At 36.5% G+C, this 25,468-nt stretch overlaps 1 protein-coding gene across 1 annotated transcript in view; it reads right to left on the bottom strand.

The window, feature by feature from the left end:
• The window catches only part of LOC150096717 (kinesin-like protein KIF21A), a 753,433-nt gene that overhangs the window by 290,156 nt on the left and 437,809 nt on the right, over positions 1-25,468 (bottom strand). The window contains exon 21 of the mRNA XM_090408696.1: positions 4,641-4,712. Within this exon, the coding sequence (XP_090264822.1) occupies positions 4,641-4,712 (72 nt within the window). The remainder of the gene's footprint in view (positions 1-4,640; positions 4,713-25,468) is intronic.

The following is a 25,468-nucleotide window of genomic DNA, read 5'->3' as shown; positions in this document are numbered from 1 at the left end:
CTATTGTTATTTTCCTTTTCCATCATAAACTGGATTCTCGAATGTAGGCTATTGAAGTGAATGAGAAAGGAGTCTAATGTGTCTGGGCCATGAGGCCAAAGAGAGAACACATCATCTATATATCTTATCCAGATAGAAGGTTTGAGAAGGGATGAATCTATGCTTCGTTTTTCAAAATTTTCCATATAAGAATTGGCAAGAGGGGGTGAGATGGGGGTGAACCCATAGTGATTGCCTCTATCTGTAGAGGGTGTACCACCTAGATGGGACTTTAGAGTCACCCACATGTTTCACTTAGTATCATGTTGTATTTGAGTGTGTGTTACAAAAAAGGAATTTGTAATCCCTGAAGATGTCTCAGTGACAGACAAAATATTGGAAGCAATAAAATTAGTTTTAATCCTTTCCTAGTGCTGTAAATATTAAACTTCCAACATGATATATTTATTTAAGTATTTGATTAATACTTTAATTTAACTATTTAAGTATTTAATTTAAGTATTTATTTATATTTATCATAGTATTTAAGCCTCAACAAACAGACCTGTCACCATCTTGGTCACTCATCTTTGAATCCTTTCGACCACCTCCTGGTCTCCAAGAACCCCAGGTGACCAAATCTGTGTGCAGTAGTCAAAATGTGGCCGAATCATAGCCTTATAAAGAGGGATAATAGCATCCTTATCTTTAAAATAGCTCAACAAATTACTTGGATGTTGAAAAAAACACATTAATTTGTTGAGCTATTTTACCAACTTTTGCAACATGCCTTCTGAACTTCAATTCTTTGTCTACCATTATCCCCAAGTCTCATCAATTTCCTGCAAACCAACACCACATGCAACCTTTTCAATCCAAAATGCATAATGCTACATTTTGTGACATTAAATTAACAATCATCATCCTTTGTCCACAATTCCAATTTATTTATATCATCTTGCAGGATATCTACATTGCCATTATCAACTATTGCTCTCCCCAGCTTGGCATCATCAGCAAACTGAATATCTCCTCTTAAATCTTTCCCATGTCACTGATATACAAATACCAAACCTTGAGGTACTCTACTAGTCACCATCATTCTCCTAGACTCCGCTCCACCATATACTACTCTCTGGTGTCTGTCCATCAGCTTCCCCCCCCCCCCCCCATTTTAAATATAACACACAACTAAAAAAAAAAAAAAAAAAAAAAAAGCAGTAAAGCTTAGCAAAGATTTATATGGATAATAAATGTATACTACAATAATGAAATAAAAAGAATTAAATGAAGAATGGAATTAGAATAGGGCAATTTGTTAAGTTCACTACTGGTCAATATTTTAATGGATGAAATAATAGCATAAATAAAAGATAAAAGTTAAATGGAATAAAAATTGTTAATCATATAGTAAATCTAAGAGCCTCCATAGCTCATTCAGTATAAAAAAAGCCCTTTGGTCAGAAAGACCTGGGTTCGATTCCAGTCTCTTTTGACTAAAGGTGAGTCAAGTGGTCTCATGTGGAGGTAGAGAGTTTTTTTCACCCTTCAGAACAGGCAAACTGGCCCCATGAACACACACAGATCTGCAGCCATGGATACTTATGACAATATGTGGAAGAGATAGGGTCCTCATCACATCGTTATGCCCATAATTAACCACTAGTAACATCATGGTAATCAACCTCCTAAAAAGTAGACAACACATGAATGGGATGGAATAGTAAATCTAAACTGTTATGCAGATGATGCAGTAATGGTATCAGACAAAGATGATAATTTACAAGAAGTATTTCATTTATGACAGATATTTCAAAAGTATAATATGGAAATATCAAGTTAAAAAACCTTGATTAGGCAACAAATGAAGTGTAAGTTAGAAAACCCCTCTCATTGAAGGGCAGCAGTAAAACAGTCCTGTAGGTGAGCAGCCAGTTAGTGCACAGAATGGAACTAGGTAGTAACAAACCCAGAGAATTCCTAATCAGCTAACATCAAATTCTGCTGTCACTTATTTTGCCAGTTCGTGACTGGAGAGAGAGAGACCAAGCACAGTGGTTTCAAGGAAAACTGCAACCACTGTACCTAAAGACCCCATGTAGACAGCAGACTGGGTTCTCTCTATATGGGCGGTATGATTGCAAGTCTGTCCCTTGTCATTGCATGCCTTTTTTCTTTTTATCTCTTCCACCCCACATTTATTGGATCACAACACTGAAAGAAACACAATTTTACTGCAGATAACAAAATTCTCCCACAAAAAAATTTTTTTTTAAAATCATAAAAAACAACCAACATTAATTCTCACAAAAAAACTTTCTATATGCATTTCACTAACATTCATGGCTTAATAGAAATATAAACGATGTGAACCATCACATAGTCATCTAAACCAGAATTACTATTCCTAACACAACCCCAAATGTCAACCTCAACAATCATTGTCCACACCTCAAATGTCCAAACTATACAGTTCCTTCTGCCACAAGGGTGGCACGTGCACACCTGACATGAAATGTCAGTTCAACAGAACTGACATTACATGTCAGATTGGAAAACCTTAAATAACCCTTGCCTCATCAGCTGTAGCTCAAAATTTCTCTACCAAACCAATTTGCCACTTTCATTTGCTGTCTCTATTGCTCTACGAACATCAAACACCAATAACCACTCTGATCTCTTCACCTCTATCTCTCTCAAGCTTGATTTTCTACAGTCAAAACATCTAATAGTGAGGTCTGTCTTCTTGGGGACTTCATTCACTACTCAGAGTGGCTAGCCTTCTATTTTACCAATCAAGCAGGCAGAGATGCCGAGGTATTTGCCATTAGCAAAAACTTAACACAGCTCATCAATCTCTCTACTAGAATACCTGATGATCCTCTCCAATCTGCTAACACACTTAATCTCAACCTAACAAGCTCCCCCTTCCAAAAATACACTGTGGATTGGTTTCAGTTCTTCTGTTGGTAACTCAGATCACAATGTTGTACAAGTTTCTTTTGCCACAAAACCTTCACTTACCAGTTCTCAGTCTCATGTTCTTTGGAACTACAAGGATGCTAAATAGGATGACTACCATTACTTCTATTCCTCCTTTCCATGGTCTGTCTATTTCTTCAGTTCTTATGATTCAACCCCCCCCCCCCTGTTCAGACTGATTAACAAAAATAATCCTCATAGGAATTAAAGCATTCATCCCTCATTCCATTCAAAATACCTGCCAACCATCCCATGCCTTGGTTCTCAAAACAGTGCATCAATGCAGTAAAAAAAAACCTGAACACCACAAATGGCTCAATACCAAAACTCCAGCTACTCACTCTGCCTTTATTATAGTTCGCAATAGTTGTAAAATAATCATCATAAAATCCAAATCAGATTTTGAAAGGGCCACATATTGTAAAGTTGCTTCCTGATGCCTTCAAAGCCAAGTGAAACTTTTGTCCATCCACTGTCACATCTGAATGTGAGAATGAAGCTAACTAATTGGCATCACTTGTCTCTTTCAATTCCTGCATTGATAACCTGGGCAAACCCCCCCCCCCCAACAACAACAACACACACACCATACCAAGAACTGCTTACTCCAAGTTTCCCATTGTCTTCTATGAGAAAAAAATCTGAAGAATCCTTAATAACCAAGGCATCTATTCTTGATAGTATCTCTCAGATTTTCAAATCCTATCCATAACATAGCAGATAACAATGCACTCTATTTCACCTGTTCATTTGACAAACTTTGAATTGTTAGAACTTGCAAGATCCACTGAGACCAATGTTCTGAACTCTGATTTCTAGATATATTTCAATGGGGAAAGGACAAGACCCTATTGACTTCAATGTCAACAAAACTCAGTTCTGTCTGATCTCTCAAAAGAAAAAATTCACATCTCTCTTCCCCTCCAACTTTCCATAATACCCCAATATCCAAACTATGATCGGATTTCCCTTCTTAGATTGACCTATATCTTCAGCCTTTTCCTGGCTCAAACACATTTCTCAACCTTAGCTTCTACAACTGATGTGTACTTTTCTATTCAAGACACTATGTGATAACTTTATAGCCAACTCTAAAGAAATCCCAAATCTGCCCAATCATGGAATATTGATCACATATTTGGGGTGATGCACCAAATCCTCTCAAAGACTGCTCGGTTTTATTCATAGGCAGGCAATCTGGTTAATAAATAATCCATCTCAAAGATCCGCTTCCATCCCTCTCCTAGAAACATTCTGTCCACCATATGCCCTGTTCTACAGGTACTTTCATGGACAGTGCTCTGTTGAATTGGCCACTTTTATTTTCCCAAAACATTAAGAACTCTTTGGAATAAACAGAATGGAAAAGAAAAGGTTAGCCAATCAGGTATTTGATGCTAGGATCAGGAAAATGACCAGGAGGAAGATCTAGAAAGAAAGATGCAATCAGAGTGCCTTAGAAGACCAAAATATAAGATCTGACAATATTGGAATCCTAAAAAACAGAGTAATAAAAGGAAAAGAGTAATGATTTCCTCTCCTCAGGAAAACTGTTGATTGGAAGGTTGTAATAATGTAAATTTAATCATCTAATTTTATTATAGCGTTCTGTATGTTTCTTGAAAGTATATATCACAAACTTGTTGAACAACTTTGTAAAAAAACATTTTTGTACTTACCTTACCATCTAAAATTGCTCGATCTCGTTTTCTGATAACTTTCTCCAAACAACGACTCAGTTTTTCTCTTTCCTGTCAAACATTTTTATATATTTTAAAACAAGAACAAAAAGAAAGAACACATTTTTAATCTGAACTTTATAAAAAAACTGCAGGATGTTTGTAACACTAAGCTAACTCAAAAAGTATGGAGGCTGAGTAACTAGATGAATGGCTAAATCTCTTAATGGAATTCTTTCAAATGTTAAGGGCAGCAAAGAATATGTAATATGTCTAGTTTTTATTGGCACTTGTGACATAGCAAAGATTATTAGAAACACGTATTCACAAGAATAATTTTTATCACTGCAAATATTCTAGCTGGAAGTTAACAGGCCATCATCAATACATCAGCATAATCACAAGATGAAGCTAGAACAAAGAACATCAATCTGATTTACAGAGCTGAGTCACATGCTGGAATGCCACAATATAACATTCACCAAGTTCAGTGTGAATCACCATGTTATAACAACAATAACCTGAAAAATCTGGCCTTGCTCAGCATGGAGTTGACATTGACCGTAATATCCTCCGGTGCAGTACTCACCTTTTACATTGGTGCTGGTTTAGGTTTGAGTGGTTATTAAAGATACTGCCAAAGCACTTCTACACTGCCCAACTTTAAATTGGAATAATTGTCTAGCTATTGTCAAGATTTGGGCATTTCATCCTCATAAACGGGAACGGCTAGAAACAGCATGCTAGGGAGGGAGAGGGGCATCATTCTCTATCAACCAGGACTTGTTGGTGTCAATAAATTTTGGTCAAGTCGAGCTTACTGATGCCAAAATCTCCACTCATTTATTTCTAATACTTCCAGCATTCATGTGCATGCATTTCAACATCCCTTTGGGCCCACACTTACCTTTATATTATCATTACCAGTTAATTCTAATTTGAAACACTAAGAAACTGCACCCAGCTATTTATGGTAATTTCTGCATTCATACTCATTTATTCCAGGGGTTTACCAGACACGTACTTGATTGCATCCCCCCATAATATCTAGAGTTTCCCGAAGTATGCTCTTCCAAACTCTCAACGAACAGCATCTACACACTCTCCACGCATCTAACTCCAAAGCCATTTAAATGCATCTGCTATATACAAGCCATTCATCCATCAAATTCACTCCATACATCTATAAACTGCACAGCATTTCTCCTGCACAATCTTCTCATTGGCTCATTTGCAATTATGGCCCTTCTCAATTCTGTCCAATCATACCAAATCAATTGTTCCCTTCTTTTCTCATATTTTCTGATGTTTTTTAAAACAGTTTCTGTTGACCTTTACTAGTGTCCACTTAAAATCTCACAGCTCTACCTATGATTTCTGTTCAGCTGTCGAAACTGTATTTTTTACTTTTGTGAAAAATGCAGTTTCACAGAAAAAATAGATCATACTCAATAGTACTGCTTTGCAAAATAAACAACAGAAAAGAAACAAAATAAATACATCATTTATTATTAAGTTGTAGGTAACTATATATATATATATATATATAATTTGAGCCCTACAAAAGGGTCTATGAATTGCGGAAATACCTTCTGAATATGAATGCTGTGCCATACAAAGCGGTCTTTTGCAACTGGCCGATTTTTAATTCATCTAACTTCAGTGCTTCTAGATGTTTTTTCAGTGCTTTGGGGGATGGCACCTAAAGCATTTATCGTTATGGGAACAACTCGGATTTTCTTTTGCCAAATTCGTTCAATTTCAACTTGCAACTCACAATACTTCATCATTTTTTTGGTTTCTTTTTTTATCAATTCGGCTATCTCCTGGTATTGATATTTCAATAAACTGAACACCTTCATTTTCACTTTTTTCAACCTGTTATATCGGGTGTATTACATTCCAAGCTTTTGTTGGTCTGGATTTTGACATCCCAGAGTATTTTAGCTTTTTCGTTCTCAATCATGTTTTGGTGATTACCTTTTAATCAATCACCTTTTGGACTGATTAAAAGGTAAGCATTATATACATATATATATATATATACACACACACGAGGTGGTATCAAAAAGTTTCGAGACTAGCTCTGTTCAAGAGAAATTACTTTATAATATCTACGTTTACACACTATCACCTTCAAAATAGTCTCCTTGCATATCGATACAGTGCTCCCAGCATTCTTGCCACTTCTGGAATGTGTCCTGGAACTCTTCTTTTCGATTCGCATTGAATCTCGCAATGGTGTCAAAACGGTGACCTTTGAGCTGGATCTTCACCTTCGGGAGGAGGGGTCTGCAGGAGTCAAATCTGGCTAGTAGGGTGGGTGTGGAAGTGAGATCATGTTTTTGGCGAGAAACTCATGTGTGAGGAGAGCTCGGTGACAGGGTGCATTGTCATCATGGAGCATCCAGTTTTTCGTGTGCCACAGATCTGGTCGCTTTTGCAGAATGTCCTCCCTCAGACACCCTAAAACCTAGCAGTAGAACTCGCTATTGACGGTCTGGCCCCTGAGGACGAATTCTCGATGCACAATGCCGCAAATGTAGAAAAAGACGATTGCACTTGGTCGAGCTGCACCTGCCTCGCCTTTTTCAGTCATGGAGATGATGGGCTCTTCCACTGTGAAGACTGTTTTTTTAAAGGTGAATTTCACATTTGCTCTAACTTGCTGTCCATGATGAAATCGCAAATGTGTTAACACAGGTGGTCAGAATAGCATCAGTTGCACAGCTCCCGATTTACACAGAAAGATGTCTTTTGGCACACTGACTTATGAAGGTAGGTGCTCCCTGTGACTATGCGTGCTGCCATCTGTTGGCGTGTTACAAACCTAGTCTCGAAACTTTTTGATACCACCTCGTATATGATCTCAGGGGCTCACATTGGTGAGTACGGGCATGGCAAACTCGAGATACCTAAGCTAGACCTGATCTTACTTCTAAAATATACACTTGGTGTTATCATATCTGGAGACTGGTCTTCTACTCTTCTTTCCCTCTACTCTCTCTTACTTCTTACTCCCCCCCCCCCCAGTGCTATTAGAGCAATTCGAGGGTGAGGGGGGGGTGACTCTTTCTTCTCAAACTGTAGTTTCCACTAACTACTAAAAAAGGCAAGCCTAGTTGTCTTAAGGTGGTAGCCCCACCACTAGAATACCTATCATCATGCTAGTCACTTGACATAGGTTAACACATATTACTTTCAAGTCTCAACGAAATCCAAACCAGACAGAAAACATGGGAAACGACTGCAAACTGGAAAAGGTTAAGAAACTTTGGAAAAAGAAAAAAGTGGTGAAATATGATACATGGAACATTAGAAGCATAGCACATAAAGAATTACATAAAATTTTAGATGACGAAAATATAGAAATTGCAGTTCTCACAGAAACAAAAAGGACACTTAAAGGAACAAAAGAAACTTTAGTTTAATATATAACTAAAATCTACATTCGACATTTATGTCAAAGTCATCCTTCTGGAGCATACAACTATACACAGAAAACAAGCTACACTACAATCAAACTGGTTTGTTAAAGATACTGACCAACCGCTGCAACAATTGCTGGCCTGACCTCTGGTGAAAAAATAAAAAAATTATACATCAACGCTAGAGTCCTATTATTAGTGTTATCTGTTGGTTGTAGAAATACATTGGGCGTAACAACAAGTATCTATTTATATACATATATTAACATCATGATTATACTTGTACATTCCAGCCAGTTGGTATGGAATGGTTTCAAATACTAGCTGAAGATTGGCTAGAGTCCTGACTTATGCTGGATCTTATATATTAGGTAGGCTGAATGTATGCCATCCAGATCCTTGGAATTTTCAAGCCATCTTTGTTGATATTTGGGAATATCAACAAAGGTTGATATCAGGAAATCAGGAAATCCTGATTTCTTGATAAACCTAGTTTCCTGATTCAGCTAGTATTAGAAACCATTCCATACCAACTGGCTGGAATGTACAAGTATAATCATGATGTTAATATATGTATATAGATAGATACTTGTTGTTACGTCCAATGTATTTCTAACCAACAGATAACACTAATAATAGGACTCTAGCGTTGATGTATAATTTTTTTTCTTTTTTTCCACCAGAGGTCAGGCCAACAATTGTTGCAGCGGTTGGTCAGTATCTCTAACAAACCAGTTTGATTGTAGTGTAGCTTGTTTTCTGTGTATAGGTGTATCCTCCAGAAGATGACCTTGACATAAAGGTCGAAACGGCGAATGTAGATTTTAGTTATATTAAATTAAAGTTTTTATTCAAACACGGTAGTTGTCTCCATAATTTTCAAAAATGCATTCGGATCACCCTGTAAGCTTAAAAGAAAGGAACAAAAGAAACAGCTAACTACAATATCTTATATAGTGGAGTGGACAAACAAATACATGCAAAATCTGGTGTAATGATTTGGATCCATAAATCAATTAAAGCAAAAATAACTCATTATACATAATGGAATGAAAGAAAATTAGAAGTGCGATTAAAATTAAATAAAGAAAATTTAACAGTTGTTGGAGTGTATGCCCCTGAAGAAGGAAAAGAGGAAGAAAATTACTACTTTTACAAACAGTTATAAGGAATATATAAAAAATTAAATAAAACAGACCATATAATTATAGCCAGAGATCTTAATGCCAGAAGAGAAATGAAAAAAATTAACAATAATATACAAAAATTTGGAGAACCAACAGTAAACAAAAATGGAAAGCGACTCATTGATTATACAATATGCTGTATAACAATTTTAAAATAATGAATACATTTTACAAACATAAAAATATACATAAATATACGTGGTGTGCAAGAGGACAAAAACCAATAATAGACTACTTTATAACAAATGAAAAAGCAGCAAACCTCTTCCTAGATGTTAAAGTTAGAAGAGGGCTAGAAATTGACACAGATCACTATTTAGTACAGAAAAACTAAGATTTCCACCAAACAGGCTACAAAAATACAAAAAATAAACAAACTAGAGAAACAAAATCTAATTACTACTAAATTATTAAAGTATAAGAAATTTATACCAACAGAGGATTAAAAACTACTTAGAAAAAATACAAGAAAATAAAGACATTAAGAAAGAATGGAATAATATAAAAGAAATTATCACATCAGCAGCATATGAAAGTCTAGGAACACACAAAAAATATCATAAAAATAAAAAATTACATATATAGGACAATGAAATAAAAACAATAATTGAAAATAAAAAGCTGGCTTTTAAAAGATGGTTAAGTAGCAAAAAACAAGAAGATGAAATTGAATATAAAAAAAGACGAGCAATAGTCTAAAGAGAAACCAGAAAGAGACAGAGAAAGCTAGGAAAAATTTGTATCATATCGAGAAAATGACATAAACAAAATAAGGCCCAGCACATACAAATACTAAAACACATGAATGCAGATATAAAAGAAAGCAAATATAAATTGTGAAATAGATGTAAAAGAATTCTTGGATTACTTTACAGATCTTTGGATGGATAATACTAGCATCAAAAATAATTACACCAGAAACTTACAAAATACCTTAAATAATATGATAACAATGAAAAAAATTAAAGGACAACCTAAATAAAATAAAAAATGACAAATCAGCAGGAGAAGATGGGATAAACTCCGAATTGTATAAATTTGCTGGAAAAAAATTTCATCAAAAATTACTAAAATTTTTAAATAAAATATATACAAATGGACAAATACCAATAAAATAGAATACAAGCATAGTAATACCTATATTTAAAAAAGGGGATAAAACAAAACCTGCTAACTACAGAGGTATTAGTTTACTGAATACATGCTACAAAATATATAGCAGAATACTCAATGAAAAACTAAAAATATACAGTGAAAAATTATTAGAATGTCAAAATGGATTTAGAAAAGGACGCTCTACAATGGATGCAGCTATCTGTTTAAAACTACTTATAGAAAAAAGAAGAGAATTTAATTTGGAAACTCATCTTTTGTTTATAGATTATGAAAAAGCATTTGACAAAGTAAAAAGATATATACTGTTTGATATATTACAAAGAATAAAGATACCTAATATTTTACTACATGCAATACTGAATATATATAAAGATAATGAAATAAAAATAAAGAAAAAGTTGTCTGAAAAACAATCTATAAACCAAGGAGTAAGACAGGGATGCCCTCTGTCTCCAACACTTTTCAATATTTACATTAATGAAATATTAATACAGTTGAACACCTTAAACAAAATCAAGGTATAGAAATTTCCCAGAATAACAAAACAAATACCTATTATTTGCAGATGATCAGGAAATAATATCAGATAAGGAAGACAATTTACAAAGAGCAATATATAATTAAAACATTATAGTAGAACAGTTTGGAATGAAAATTTCCATAGATAAAACTAAAACAATGGCATTTTGTGGACAAACTCCAGTTAGAAGCAAAATAGTTATTATTATTTGACACCTCCAGGGAGTCCAAGGACTCATCAAGGGAGGGCACATTCTCTACAGCCATCTCCACCTGAGTGGTGGAGATGGCTGTAGAGAATGTGCCCTCCCACCAACGGCATCTACCACCACCACTGGTATTTCCACAGACAATCACAAACATCCGTGCCCATGGCGGGATTCGAACCCACAGCCTTTTGGCTGGAAAGCAGATATGCTAACCACTCGGCCAGCCTAGCATTTTACTAATAATAAAATAATAGAACAGATAAATACTTTTAGTTATTTTGGATGTGAAATATCATATGAAGGAGAAAAAGACATAAAATTAAAAACTTCAAAATTTTTACAGATTATAGGCCTAATAAATAGAATACTCAACCCAAATATAGTACAAAAATAAACAAGCTTGAAAATATACAATACTTTAACAGTGCCCACATTATTATATGGCAGTGAAATTTGGGCAATAAACAAGATAAACAAAGAATAAAAACAAGTGAAATGAGATTTATGAGAAGAACTGCAAAATACACATTATTAGATCAAAAAAAGAACGAAGACATTTTAAAAGATGTTGAAAGTTTATTTTCCACTTGGTTAGAGTATAATAAATTTAGTTTAATCCTTTATCCAAGTGTGAGCAAACCCAGTCCTGAAGATACTTTCAGGCGCAAACTTTGTTTGCTCACACTTGGAAAAAGGATTAAACTAAATTTATTATACTCTAACCAAGTGGAAAATAAACTTTCAACATCTTTCTCTAAATCCAGAGTAATTTATTAAAAAAGGGTGGCACACCAATTGGCAATTCCTATAGGTGGAGATGACCTGCAAATGCTTCTGCCTGATATCTCGACTTGGGCCTGGCTCCCACTGAAGAGACCTCAATAAAGGTCGAAACCGGTCTGGGTAGTGGCCCTTCCCTTAATGCATAACAATAGACATATCCGCAAGGAGATGTGTTTTGCATTATAGGAGATACTAGGATAGGAGTGTTGGTAGCTTGCTCCACCTTTGCAACGAGTTGCCCTGGTGTGTACCACCTTAACCCAGTCCTGAAGATACTTTCAGGCGCAAACTTTGTTTGCTCACACTTGGATAAAGGATTAAACTAAATTTATTATACATTTTAAAAGAAGTAAAAACAAAATCACCAGAAGAAAAACTAAACAATTATAAACAAAAGTGGATTGAACATGTAAATCAAATGGCCAACACCTGACATCCTAAACAAATACTAAAATATATAAGCCAATTGGAAAGAGAACACTGGGTAGACCTCAAAAAAGGATATTGGATGGATAATGAGACCGGAAAGACAAATATGGTCTATACCCGTAATTAGTGTTATGATGATGATTAAAAGGTAATCACTATATATATATATATCTATATATATACACGACACACACATACACACGGCGCGCGCGCACACATATATACACACGGCACGCACGCGCACACACACACGACACACATATACACGGCGCGCGCCCACACATGCATATAAACGGCACACGCACGTATACACGACACACATATACACACGACACGCGTATATACGACACACACGTATATACGACACAGACGACACACATATACACGGCGCGCGCCCACACATGCATATAAACGGCACACGCACGTATACACGACACACATATACACACGACACGCGTATATACGACACACACACACACGTATATACGACACACATATACACACACACACACGTATATACGACACACATATACACACACACACACGTATATACGACACACATATACACACACACACACGTATATACGACACACATATACACACACACACACGTATATACGACACACATATACACACACACACGTATATACGACACACATATACACACACACACGTATATACGACACACATATACACACACACACGTATATACGACACACATATACACACACACGTATATACGACACACATATACACACACACGTATATACGACACACATATACACACACACATATACACAAAGGTAAAATCAATGCTGATTTTAAAAATAGTCTCCCAGACTTGTAGCAACTTCTACACAACACAGCAATCTTCTTACATTTTATCCAGTGGAATGAGGTATTGAAAAAAGAGATTTGCTAGTCCTGACTTGCCATGATCATAGCAAATGTAGCTTTTATGTTCAAGGCAGATGATAAAAAATCAACAGTTTGTTCAAAGAAGGTTGAGTAGCAGGCTATGTGACTGCAAATGGATACTCTCCATGACAGGTAAGCAGATGAAGCTTGTCTTCAGAAGAATGGATTAAAGGTGATAGTTGGATTATTAGTTGGTGATAGATTGTTTAGAATTGATAGGGGGGGGCACACTATTGCTTCTCATTCTCCTAAATTGCAAATCTTGGCAACAGAGAGATGTCATTCTGATTTAAATTTATGTGGTGTAAAAGTGCTTCAGCACTCTCTAAACACAGGGGGAACAGAGAGAGAGAGAGAGAGAGAAGGGGGGGGCTGTTTATTTTGTTGATGAAAAGATGCAGGAACTAAATTATTTCTTTTCAGGATCTTAGTAATCATCTCAGAGATGCCCGTGATATACGGAATAGTGACTTGTCATACAGGTTCAGGGTTTTTGGCAATGGGCTTTCTTGAGGTGAAATCAATCTGTAGCAAGATGCATTGAATGGTGCTCAATTCTTGTTGGGGAGCTTGGGAATTGAAGTGGATAACATATACTCTGTTGAGCAAAGATTTGAAGATGCCTATTTTTTTGAGATTGATGATGTGCTAAAGCTTGTTAGGTGTAGCAGCCTATGAAGGTAGGTTTACAGTGAATCAAGTACTAGAAAAGTGAACGTCCAGGAAGGCTAATTTCCCATCATTTTCTTTTGCCATAGTGAAGTTGATGCACAGGTGTAGACTGTTGATTTTGGTTAAATAAAATAGAGATTCTTCTGAGTCTGGCAAGAGATCTTGCATGTCAGGTTGAAGTGTGTGTGTGTGTTGGGGGGAAGGGGCATAGTATATTGTAGGGACTGCAGCACTGACTAAAAAAAAAGGTGAGATCTTTAGTCCGAGTTCTGTCATTAGAACAATTAGTTTTGTCTCTGTGTTTATGCAGAGTTTGAGGATGTCGTACAACTAAATTGAGCAACTGTGACAGCACCTGTAACTTCCAGTGTGTGTATATATATATACACAGGTATCCTATAAACAGAAGAAAATAATGAACCACTTCAAAGATGAGAAACTAGTAGAAAAGGAAGATAGTTAAGCTTTTCTTTTCTACAGTTAAGTATATTTATGGATGCTAGCTGTTTAATTGCACTAAAACACTAGCAGCATTGAGTGCTTTGTTCTCTAGGTGTTACATACAAAAACTGGTTGGAACAGGAGAAAAGGGAACACACTGCAGAACCAACTAAGCATTTTTTCGTTTGTATGTAAATTCATCATTCATGTCCTAATACTACATGTCCATATTGTTGAAAGTTTTCCCACTTGGTTATGCTATAAATTAAAGGTGCCAAGAAATTATATCCTTGGTTTAATCCTTCAAGTGTAAGCAAACAAAGTTTGCACATGAAGTAATTTCACGGCTGGGCAACTCGTATATAGAGGCTGATGACTTCACATCACTTGCCTTAGTATCCCATAATGCAAAGCACATATTCTTACAGACATGTATAATGCTATACATTACGGAAAGGGTAACCATCCCGACTGGTTCTGGCCTTTACTGAGGTCTCATCAGTGGGAGCCAGACCCAGAAGTGATACCAAGGTTAAAGTGATGAAGTCACTTCTGGCTCTCACTGAAACTTCCATTCCCTTAGAAAGGCCATCAGATGCAACATCTGTTCATATGCACCCCCCCTCTCATCCAGAAGGCACCACCCACCACACCTAAAGACAATGATGGTTTGCTGGCATCAATCTTTTCCTCCAATTTCTGCATAGAAAAAAAAAGCCACATCACTTTCTAGCATATTAATAACTGGGCACCATATCATCCTGTGATTTTTCAGCAAAAACGACACCACAAAAATACAAAACAACACGGACACTAAAAAGACTTTAGTCCCATTAGCATCCCTCTAATTGCACTCAAATGCCATGCTCCAGAACTACCACTTGTTCTTTATTTTCTCTACCAGTGTTCCCTCCAAGATGTGAAGGTGTAAGCACAAAATTTTTTCTTTCAGAATTTCGAATTCACAGTAAATAATTTTTGAATGTACTATAAAAACAAATTATATGATAAATTATACGTCACTTATTTTATTTAGTAATTTCTCCAATGTCTCCAACTCCACTATTACTCTAACATATTCCAACTTAATACACTCTAATTAAGTTCTTTACTTTACTTTGTTGTGTGGGCAAACTGATGCTGATGTCAGCAAGATGCAGAGGCATATTTGTTTAAATTAGTGCCTTTTTGGGGGGATGGTAAGCAACTCTACAGAGAACCAGTGTCTTTATTAACATTGACATGTGACACATTATTATTATTATACAGGTATCTCCATGGAGTCAGAAGACCTATTGTGGGAGATTCATTATTCACACAATATCTGTCATACTTCTCCTTAAACTCATTCACTGACAAAATGTTCACAACTACCTCTGGCAATCCATTCTACCCATTCTCCAAGTAAAAAAATCTAGTCCAAACACCTTGTTAACCACATTCTTATACAATTTCCATGAGTAACCCCTCGTTCTTTCTTTCTCTCTCTTCCTGTCAGATACTGAAAAATGCCTTCTGTGTCAATCCTATAAAACCTCTTTAATAACTTATATGCTTCTATTACATCTCTTCTTTTTTACCTATCAGTTAGTTTTTGAAGCCAATAGACACCTGGAATCTATTCTCATAGGGAGCATTCCAGAGACCTGCCACATTCTTCGTAACTCACCTCTTCACCAATTTTTCATCCCCACACAATCTGGGTGTCCAGATCTGCAGTAGTCTAGATATGGCCTTCTATAGGGAACAATTTCTCTATCCCTACTTGTGTGCTCTTCTACAACCATGTAATCTGATGTGCTCTTTTGGTTAACTTCTTAATATGTCCTATTAACCTTAACCCTCTCTGTCCACAATCACCCCCAATTCCCTAGCCTCATCAGTTTCCCCGCAGTTCAGTTCCATAAATATATCCAATCTACTAAGTTTAGAATTCCTTTTTTGAAAAAAGTTTTTTCTTTGGAGGCAAAAAATGATATCAAACTCCTTCAGACATCATCTTGCGAATGGAAGATTTTATTTCTTATGCTGTCTTCTAAGGACCTGAATAAGTGAGTCACTAGGAGCAATATCCGGCGAACATGGAGGATGGGGTAGAAGTTCCCATCCTAACTGCCTAATTTTTTCTTGAGTCATTCTTGCAGAATGTGGTTTTGCATTATCTTGCTGCAAAATTACCCCTTTTCGATTAAAAAGCGCAGGACGTTTGATTAACAATGCTTGATGTAGTTGCTCTAATTGTTCACAGTAGATGGCTGCTATGATAGTCTTACCTTGTTCCATGAGTTTGTAATGAAAAATTCCATGAATATCCCACCAAATGCACAACAGAAACTTTTGTGGATGAAGTCCATGTTTAGGTGTTGGAATTGGAGTTTGATTTGGAGAAAGCCACTGTTTTTTGTGTTTATTATTCTTATACAGCACCCATTTTTCGTCACCAGTTATGAGTCATTCCAAAAAGGGGTCGTTTTGTTGTCTGGTCAACAATGAATTGCAAATCGCCCATCTCTGTGCTTTGTTTTCTGACAGCTCACGTGGCACCCATACACCCTGTTTAAGAAACTTACTACTCTTATGCAAGTGCTCTTGGACAGTTCACCATGATGAATTAAGTTTCTCTGCTAATTCTTGTATGGTTTGTTTTGGATCTGATTCAACGAGAGTCTTAAGAGCATTGTCATCTAGAGTAAGAGGTCTTCCAGATCGTGGACGATCAGAGAGATCAAAATTTTTTTCTGCAAATCTCCTAAACCATCGCTGACATTTGTTAACCTTCAATATGTCTCCATAAGTTGAGCAAATGATTTTGGTACCCTGGTACTTCGTCACCAGTTATGAGTCATTCCAAAAAGGGGTCGTTTTGTTGTCCGGTCAACAATGAATTGCAAATCGCCCATCTCTGTGCTTTGTTTTCTGACAGCTCACGTGGTACCCATACACCCTGTTTAAGAAACTTACTACTCTTACAAGTGCTCTTGGACAGTTTACCATGATGAATTAAGTTTCTCTGCTAATTCTTGTATGGTTTGTTTTGGATCTGATTCAACGAGAGTCTTAAGAGCATTGTCATCTAGAGTAAGAGGTCTTCCAGATCGTGGACGATCAGAGAGATCAAAATTTTTTTCTGCAAATCTCCTAAACCATCGCTGACATTTGTTAACCTTCAATATGTCTCCATAAGTTGAGCAAATGATTTTGGTACCCTGGTACTTCGTCACCAGTTATGAGTCATTCCAAAAAGGGGTCGTTTTGTTGTCCGGTCAACAATGAATTGCAAATCGCCCATCTCTGTGCTTTGTTTTCTGACAGCTCACGTGGTACCCATACACCCTGTTTAAGAAACTTACTACTCTTACAAGTGCTCTTGGACAGTTTACCATGATGAATTAAGTTTCTCTGCTAATTCTTGTATGGTTTGTTTTGGATCTGATTCAACGAGAGTCTTAAGAGCATTGTCATCTAGAGTAAGAGGTCTTCCAGATCGTGGACGATCAGACAGATCAAAATTTTTTTCTGCAAATCTCCTAAACCATCGCTGACATTTGTTAACCTTCAATGTCTCCATAAGTTGAGTAAATGATTTTGGTACCCTCGGTAGCATTCCTTCCTTGGTGAAACAAAGACAGCATACAATGAGGTAAATGGTGATCTTCAACTTTGAAGTCCACCATATTAAAAAAAAATAATCTCAAATTTAAAAAAAAAAACATTTAAATAGAAAAGTAATGCTAATATTTAAATAAAAATCAAATTTAATAATTTGTGTGTTATTTAAGAAAATACAATCGGCTAAAATGACCTATTAAAAATAATTGATTACTTTCCTATCCCCCTTTAGTATACAGCTTGTGATCTCTTCTTCACAAAGTACATCACTTTACACTTGCCCATAGTACAATGAGCGGGATTTACCTTCGCCCATACTACTAGTTAATTTAAGTCTTCCTACAGGATCTCTACATCACCTCCTAATGATGTAAAAAGTTTTACACTTTTTATATCATTAGCAACAATGATATAAAAAGGAAATATATGAATATTTCCTTTTGATTTGACAGGAAATATATGAATATTTCCAGTCGAATCATTTCCTATATCACTGATGTACAAATTAAACAACAGAGGACCAAGTACCAAGACCAGTGATGCAACACTGGTCACTTGCCTTCTCTTGGACTCAACTCCTCCAAAAAACATTCTCTGATATCTGTCAATCAGCTACCATCTAATCCAAATCACCAGATTCACACCCATCCCTTCTTACTCCAATTTACACAATAGAGTTTTATGTAGAATCTTGTCAAATGCCTTTGCAAAGTCTAGCAATATCAGTGAGCAGCCAATTCCTTTATAGAAATTCATTATTGTTGTTGACAAGTCAATTGAAGAGCTTCCAGATATGACTATGGAACTGTAGAACTGCTTTGGCAATCTGTTGAACTTTGATAGAGTAGAGCTTTTCTCTAGGATTGAAATCCATTGTCACCATATTATAAAAAGTAAGCAAATTACTAGGGCAAGACCCACACTTCACAAAACCATACTGTCCCTCATAAAGTATCATTCATATTCACCCAGTCCTGAATTATACCTTTCACCAATTTCTCCAATATTTGACCCACCACTCACGAGATGCTGATTGCCCTATAATTTGCTATTTCTGTCTTGGAACCTCCTTTATACAACAGGACTACTTTGCCCTCTTCCCACTCCATTTTAACCTTTTCTAATTCTAACTCTTAAACTAAACATCTTGTTCAGAGAAGCTAATAATTCCCTTGCACATTCTCATAATACATGAGCTGATGTTCCATCTAATCCCATGGCTTCATTCGTATTAATGTTCCGCAATATTTTTAGCACCTCCATTTCTTCAACCTCCACTCTCTCATTAGTCAATATCCCATCCAACATTGAAACATCACCATCTATATGATACACCCCTGCAAAATGCTCATGCAGTAATTCGACTTCAGTTTTCTTGTTATCTCCTCACCATCAACACTTTTTGAAGTCATCCTCCATAGTCATGCCTTCTTTTACTTGTTGCATAGTGAAAGAACTCTTTAGGATTTCGTTTGGTATCATCAGCTAGCTTTCTTTCATAATGAGCTTTGGCTTTCCTTACCATACAGGTCACCTTTCTTGCCTGTACCTTGTACTGCTTGTGGGCATGCTGAACACCTTTTTCTTGGTCTGCAATTCCTGCTTAATGATACTATTCATCCATCTAACTCCTACCTGATTTTATCCTTCTGACTCTGGGTATACAATCAGATACTGCTTTCTTTACGTTCCTTGACCACCTCCTATGCACTTCCAATATCTCTCTCTCTCCCCTAAATTCTTTTACCATGGCCCTGCACTTTGTCATAATCACCTGCTTTTTAATTCCACATATATCCATTCTTAACAGAAAATTTCCACATGCATGGCAATCTCCTAAGTCAAGACTATGTGATTTTTTTTTCCTCAATCAGAGACAGCATGGCTAGATTGGTTACTGTTAAGTTCTCTGATGTTATGATTGGATCCAGCACTCTTAAACCTCATGTCCCCTCCATTACATGCTGCTTCAGGTCATCTTTCAGCAGCTGTATAAATTTTATTTCTTTCCCTCCCTGTAACCATTCCTCCTATGTCTCCACAGTTGAAATTCCCCATAACAATTACTCTACCAGCACTCATTGTGTTAATTTGTCAACACATTCTCACTTATATACTCTAGATTAAAGCAGCAACCAATTACATATTTCATCCTACTTGCCTCAATCTCACACCAGATAGTCTCAAATACACTCCCATCTACATCCCTGTTCTCCTGATACACGTTGGTTCTTTTTGGCTTTAATTCCTCTGTTATCATCAGCAAAACTCCTCGCCCAACCTGTTCCTTCTATCCTCTCTGAAGAGACTATATCCTTTGCATTCTAATTTTATGACTAGCATCCTTGGTCAATCAAGTCTCACTAATGCCAATAACTTTTGGACAAGTTGAATTAACCAATGCCAAAAACTCCTTGCCCTTATTTCAAATGCTGCTGAAATTAGTATACATGAACTGTAATACCTTCTTCATCCCACAACCTCACCATACTAAAATTAAATACCTGGAGTACTACATTTAGCATCATGTATCTCTCTCCCACTTATTAACCTCTAGGGTACCTTGGCCCACGCTCACCTTCACCCCCCCACACACACACCAACATTATAGTTTCCTTGACTCTGCACTTCTGAACTCTCAATAAATGACACTTTCTCAAGAGTCCTGATCTGAAATCCATTCAATTGCAAGCCATCCACCTTACATAAATCCTTCCTTCCATCAAACTCATTCCACACATCCATGCTACATATGGATGCAGTAAACTTAAATATTTTTATATTCAGTAATTTTTTTAAATGTTTACCTAGTATGCAAATAAGCTTAGTTATTTAATGAAATTTAAATTTTTACTACCTCTATTGTTTATGAAACTTTTTTATATTTGTTATATAAACTTATAAAAATTATCATATACATTTTACTTATTTTTAAGATACTTGTGCGATCACTTTATGCTTAATTATCCGTGCGTTATATACTAAATTTGTTGTTCTTATTCAAAAACATCACATTATAAAGTAAATATATTATCATCATTTGAACCAGTAATTTAATCTAAAATTTTATTTTCATTCATGATTTTATTTCTGACTGAAGATGGTCCTTTAAAAGCCATGAATTTTGTTTGTTGATATTTACATTACAATTTTTTTTTTAGCAATTATGCTTAAAGAGTATATTGATCTATGGAGGTCATCTTCCTTGCTATAATTATTAGGTAACATCTGCAAGCAAAAGTGCATTAAGCATAGTTCCATGATTAAGCTTAAATGCTGGAAAAGCTTCTTCTCTATTTAATCAATACTTACTTATTGTCCTCATCTGTCGGGGATGAGGTTGAGTCTTCTGTGTTTCCACAACAACCTTCAGGAGTCTCAGTTTCTTGTGTGGCTGGCGAACTGTCTATATGTTTGTAATCCAGAATTCACCTTTATTGATGTTATCCATTTAGTTCTTGGTCTTCCTTTTAATCTTGCATACAGAGCAAGGTTAGGTAGTCTTTTTGATGGCATTTTCTCAACATGTCTATACCAATGAAGTTGTCTTCTTCTAATATTTTCTATTAATAAGTCTGTATAATTTAGGTCATGTCTAACAATTTCATTTGTTTTCTTTTTTGTCTATTTTTTTGTATTTATTTTTCTGAGACATTTCATCTTGAAAGCCTCCAGTTTTTGTATCTCTGTCTTTCTTGAGTGTCCATGTTTCTGAAGCATATAGCATAGTGGGTATTATAATTGCATTATACAATTTTTTTATTTATTGATTATTTTTTTTTTTTTGGGGGGGGGGGGGTGCTTAAGGGTCAAAGCTGTATAACTGAGAGGAGACCTCCAAATATCCTTTAAAGGAATGTGGAGAACCAACCAGGGCTTCTGACCTAATGTCTAATCCTCACCTTCTCGTTGTGCACCTGTTGGGTATCTACCTGGATACTGAACAAACAAGGATGGACTGGCAATTTGAGATTTAGCCGACAAAATTGTATTCTTATTGGTTAAACCAAAATAAAAAATGATGGTACAACATGACAAAATTTCATGCCAGCTGGTGCGTCACCCGGTTAAACAAGGGGACAGAGGGACGAATTCCTGATGATTGGAGTAGAGCTCTAATAGTGCCTATATATAAAGAGGGAAATAAAACTGAATGTGAGAATTACAGAGGTATTTCCCTACTGAGTGTTCCTGGCAAGATTTATGCAAGTATACTTGAGAAACTGGTTGAGAAGAATTGTGGAAGAAAAGCTTGGAGATCTGATCCTGACATTAGAGGCTGTCAGGATCAGATCTTCAATGTATAACAAATAGTTGAGAAAGCATGGGAATATAACAAAGATCTGTATTTAAGTTTTGTCGATCTGGAAAAGGCACATGACAAGGTGCCAAGAGAGATGCTATTCAATACACTACAGTTATATGGGGTCAATGGGGCATTATATCAAGCAATGCTTAGTCTTTATTTGAGTTGCAAGTCAGCAGTTAGAATTGAAAAAGTATAGGAAGGTGGTTTAATGTTAAATCTGGTATGAGACAAGGATGTACATTATCCTCTCTGTAATTCATTATTTATATGGATCACATTATGACATGATATTAGAATTGGAGATGTTAATGTATGTTCTCTGCTTTATGCGGACGATATTATACTTCTAAATAAATCCGCTACAAGTTTGCAAGATTCCGTGACTAAATTGAATAACTGTTGTAATAGATATGGTATGAAGGTTAGCAATAAAAAGACAAAGACAATGAAAATAGGTAGAATCGTTGAAAATATCATATCAACTGTGTTGTGAATGGAGAACCTGTGGAACAAGTAAAACATTTCATCTACTTAGGCACGATTTTTAGTGAAGATGGTAAATTAAATATGGAAATAGACAACTGAATCAACAAAGCTGGTATGCTAGGAAGTCAACTGAATAAATTCATATGGAATAAGAGAGAAATTAGTCAGAACACTAAATTAGCTGTATACAAGACAAATTAGCTGTATACTGAGAGCTGGGTCAGAAGTAAAACACTTGACCAAAGACTAGAGACGGCAGATATTAGAGTCCTGAGAAAGATTAGTAGCGTGAACAGATGGCATCAATGGCAATATCATATTAAAAATGAGAATATTAGGAAAGAACTAGACATTGTCAGCATCCAGGAATGCATTAGCAGAGCTAATCCCAGGTGGTATGGTCACTTAAATAGAATGGGCGAAGAAAGATTAGCAAAACAAGTGTTCTCTGCCAGGTTGGCAACAAAAAGACCCAGAGGAAGACCAAGATATAGGTGGACTGATACGGTACAAAGTGCCTTAGACAATAGAAATATAAGATCTGATACTGTTGGTGTCTTGACAAGTAACATACTGATTTGGAGGAAAACTGTAGATAGTTAGTAATAATGTAAATTTTTCATGTAGTACTATCATATCCTGTACGCCTCTTGATGGTATATGTCAGGAATTTGATGATGATGATGAAAGAAAGAAATGAATGAAAGTTATAAAATGAATCTTCGTTGAGCAGCTTTCAGAAGTGAAAATGTAGACTCAAATACACAAACTGGTAATTAATTTACGGAATTGACAACGCATATAAAGTAAATTAATTAAAGATAACTTTAATGAATCACTTCTATATTTCAGCAATGTCACATTGCCATCTTCGGGAACATAAAGATATGGTATGTGCACTAAGGAACTAACAAAGCAAATGAGGAAGAAAATAAGAACTAATTTTGTTCCTAAAGTCCTAATGGTGCCCTCTTGCGGCCTAATTTGGTAGTCTTGGCAGTTGGGCTGAAGTTCTCAAAATGAAAGTCTCCCAAATTTGGGGCAGTTTCATGCACCCAAATTTGTTGAGGTTAGGAACGTTTTTTAGAGCTGCTGAAGATTCTTTGAATAGTCTTTCGTATTTAAACTTGCTGCGATGGATTATTTTTGTCTTCTTCCAACGAATTTTATGGTGGGTATCTAAGGCATGGTCTGCCAGCCCAGAGCGGCTGTACTGGTGGAACCGGATGTAGTCTTGGTGTTCTGAAATCCTGATATTTGTTGTTCTGCCTGTTTGGCCAAAGTAGGACAATTTGCAGCTGCAAGGGACCTGGTATACACCAGGTAGGTCTAGGGGAAGTGGTTGGTCTTTGGTAGAGCGGATAAGGGATGCCAACTTTTTATATGGTCTGTAACAGGAAGTAAGGTCATATTTTTTGAGGATATTAGTTATTTTTTCAGAGGTGCCCTGGATGTAGGGGATAGTGATAGACTTGGTGTAGTCTTTATTGTGGAGGGGGGGAGGGGAGTTGTGGTTTACAGGTTTTAGTATTTTTTTTATTTTTTTGGGGTTGTAGCCATTGGCTAAGAAAGTGTTGAGGATGTGGTTTAGTTCCATATTCAGGGCCTTGTCATCTGAGCAGATTAATTTTGCCCTGTTAAATAGTGTTTTTATCACCCCATATTGTTGTGAGGGGGGGTGGTGGGATTGCTGGTGAATGTATCTGCCAGTGTGGGTGGGTTTTCTGTAAACAGAGAAAACCAAAGATCCATCAAGCTGGCGGGTGATTAAACCCACTATTTGGCTTCGTTATGTGGATGATGTGTTTGCTATTTGGCCACATGGCTCAGATACACTCGACTCCTTCCTAACACACTTAAACAACCAACATCCCAGAGTCCAGTTCACCTTAGAAAAAGAGGAAAACAACACCCTCCCCTTCCTAGACACTTTAATCACCCGCCAGCTTGATGGATCTTTGGTTTTCTCTGTTTACAGAAAACCCACCCACACTGGCAGATACATTCACCAGCAATCCCACCACCCCCCCTCACAACAATATGGGGTGATAAAAACACTATTTAACAGGGCAAAATTAATCTGCTCAGATGACAAGGCCCTGAATATGGAACAACCACATCCTCAACACTTTCTTAGCCAATGGCTACAACCCCAAAAAAATCCAAAAAATACTAAAACCTGTAAACCACAACCCCCCTCCCCCCCTCCACAATAAAGACTACACCAAGTCTATCACTATCCCCTACATCCAGGGCACCTCTGAAAAAATAACTAATATCCTCAAAAAATATGACCTTACTTCCTGTTACAGACCATATAAAAAGTTGGCATCCCTTATCCGCTCTACCAAAGACCAACCACTTCCCCTAGACCTACCTGGTGTATACCAGGTCCCTTGCAGCTGCAAATTGTCCTACTTTGGCCAAACAGGCAGAACAACAAATATCAGGATTTCAGAACACCAAGACTACATCCGGTTCCACCAGTACAGCCGCTCTGGGCTGGCAGACCATGCCTTAGATACCCACCATAAAATTCGTTGGAAGAAGACAAAAATAATCCATCGCAGCAAGTTTAAATACGAAAGACTATTCAAAGAATCTTCAGCAGCTCTAAAAAACGTTCCTAACCTCAACAAATTTGGGTGCATGAAACTGCCCCAAATTTGGGAGACTTTCATTTTGAGAACTTCAGCCCAACTGCCAAGACTACCAAATTAGC

Source organism: Typopeltis vanoorti, chromosome 18, assembly GCF_054136105.1.
Source record: "Typopeltis vanoorti isolate ZY-2024b chromosome 18, IOZ_Tvanoo_1.0, whole genome shotgun sequence".
Lineage (NCBI taxonomy): Eukaryota > Metazoa > Arthropoda > Arachnida > Uropygi > Thelyphonidae > Typopeltis > Typopeltis vanoorti.
The sequence above is the reverse complement of the archived record's forward strand: the minus strand, read 5'-3'. Positions and strand labels throughout refer to the sequence as shown.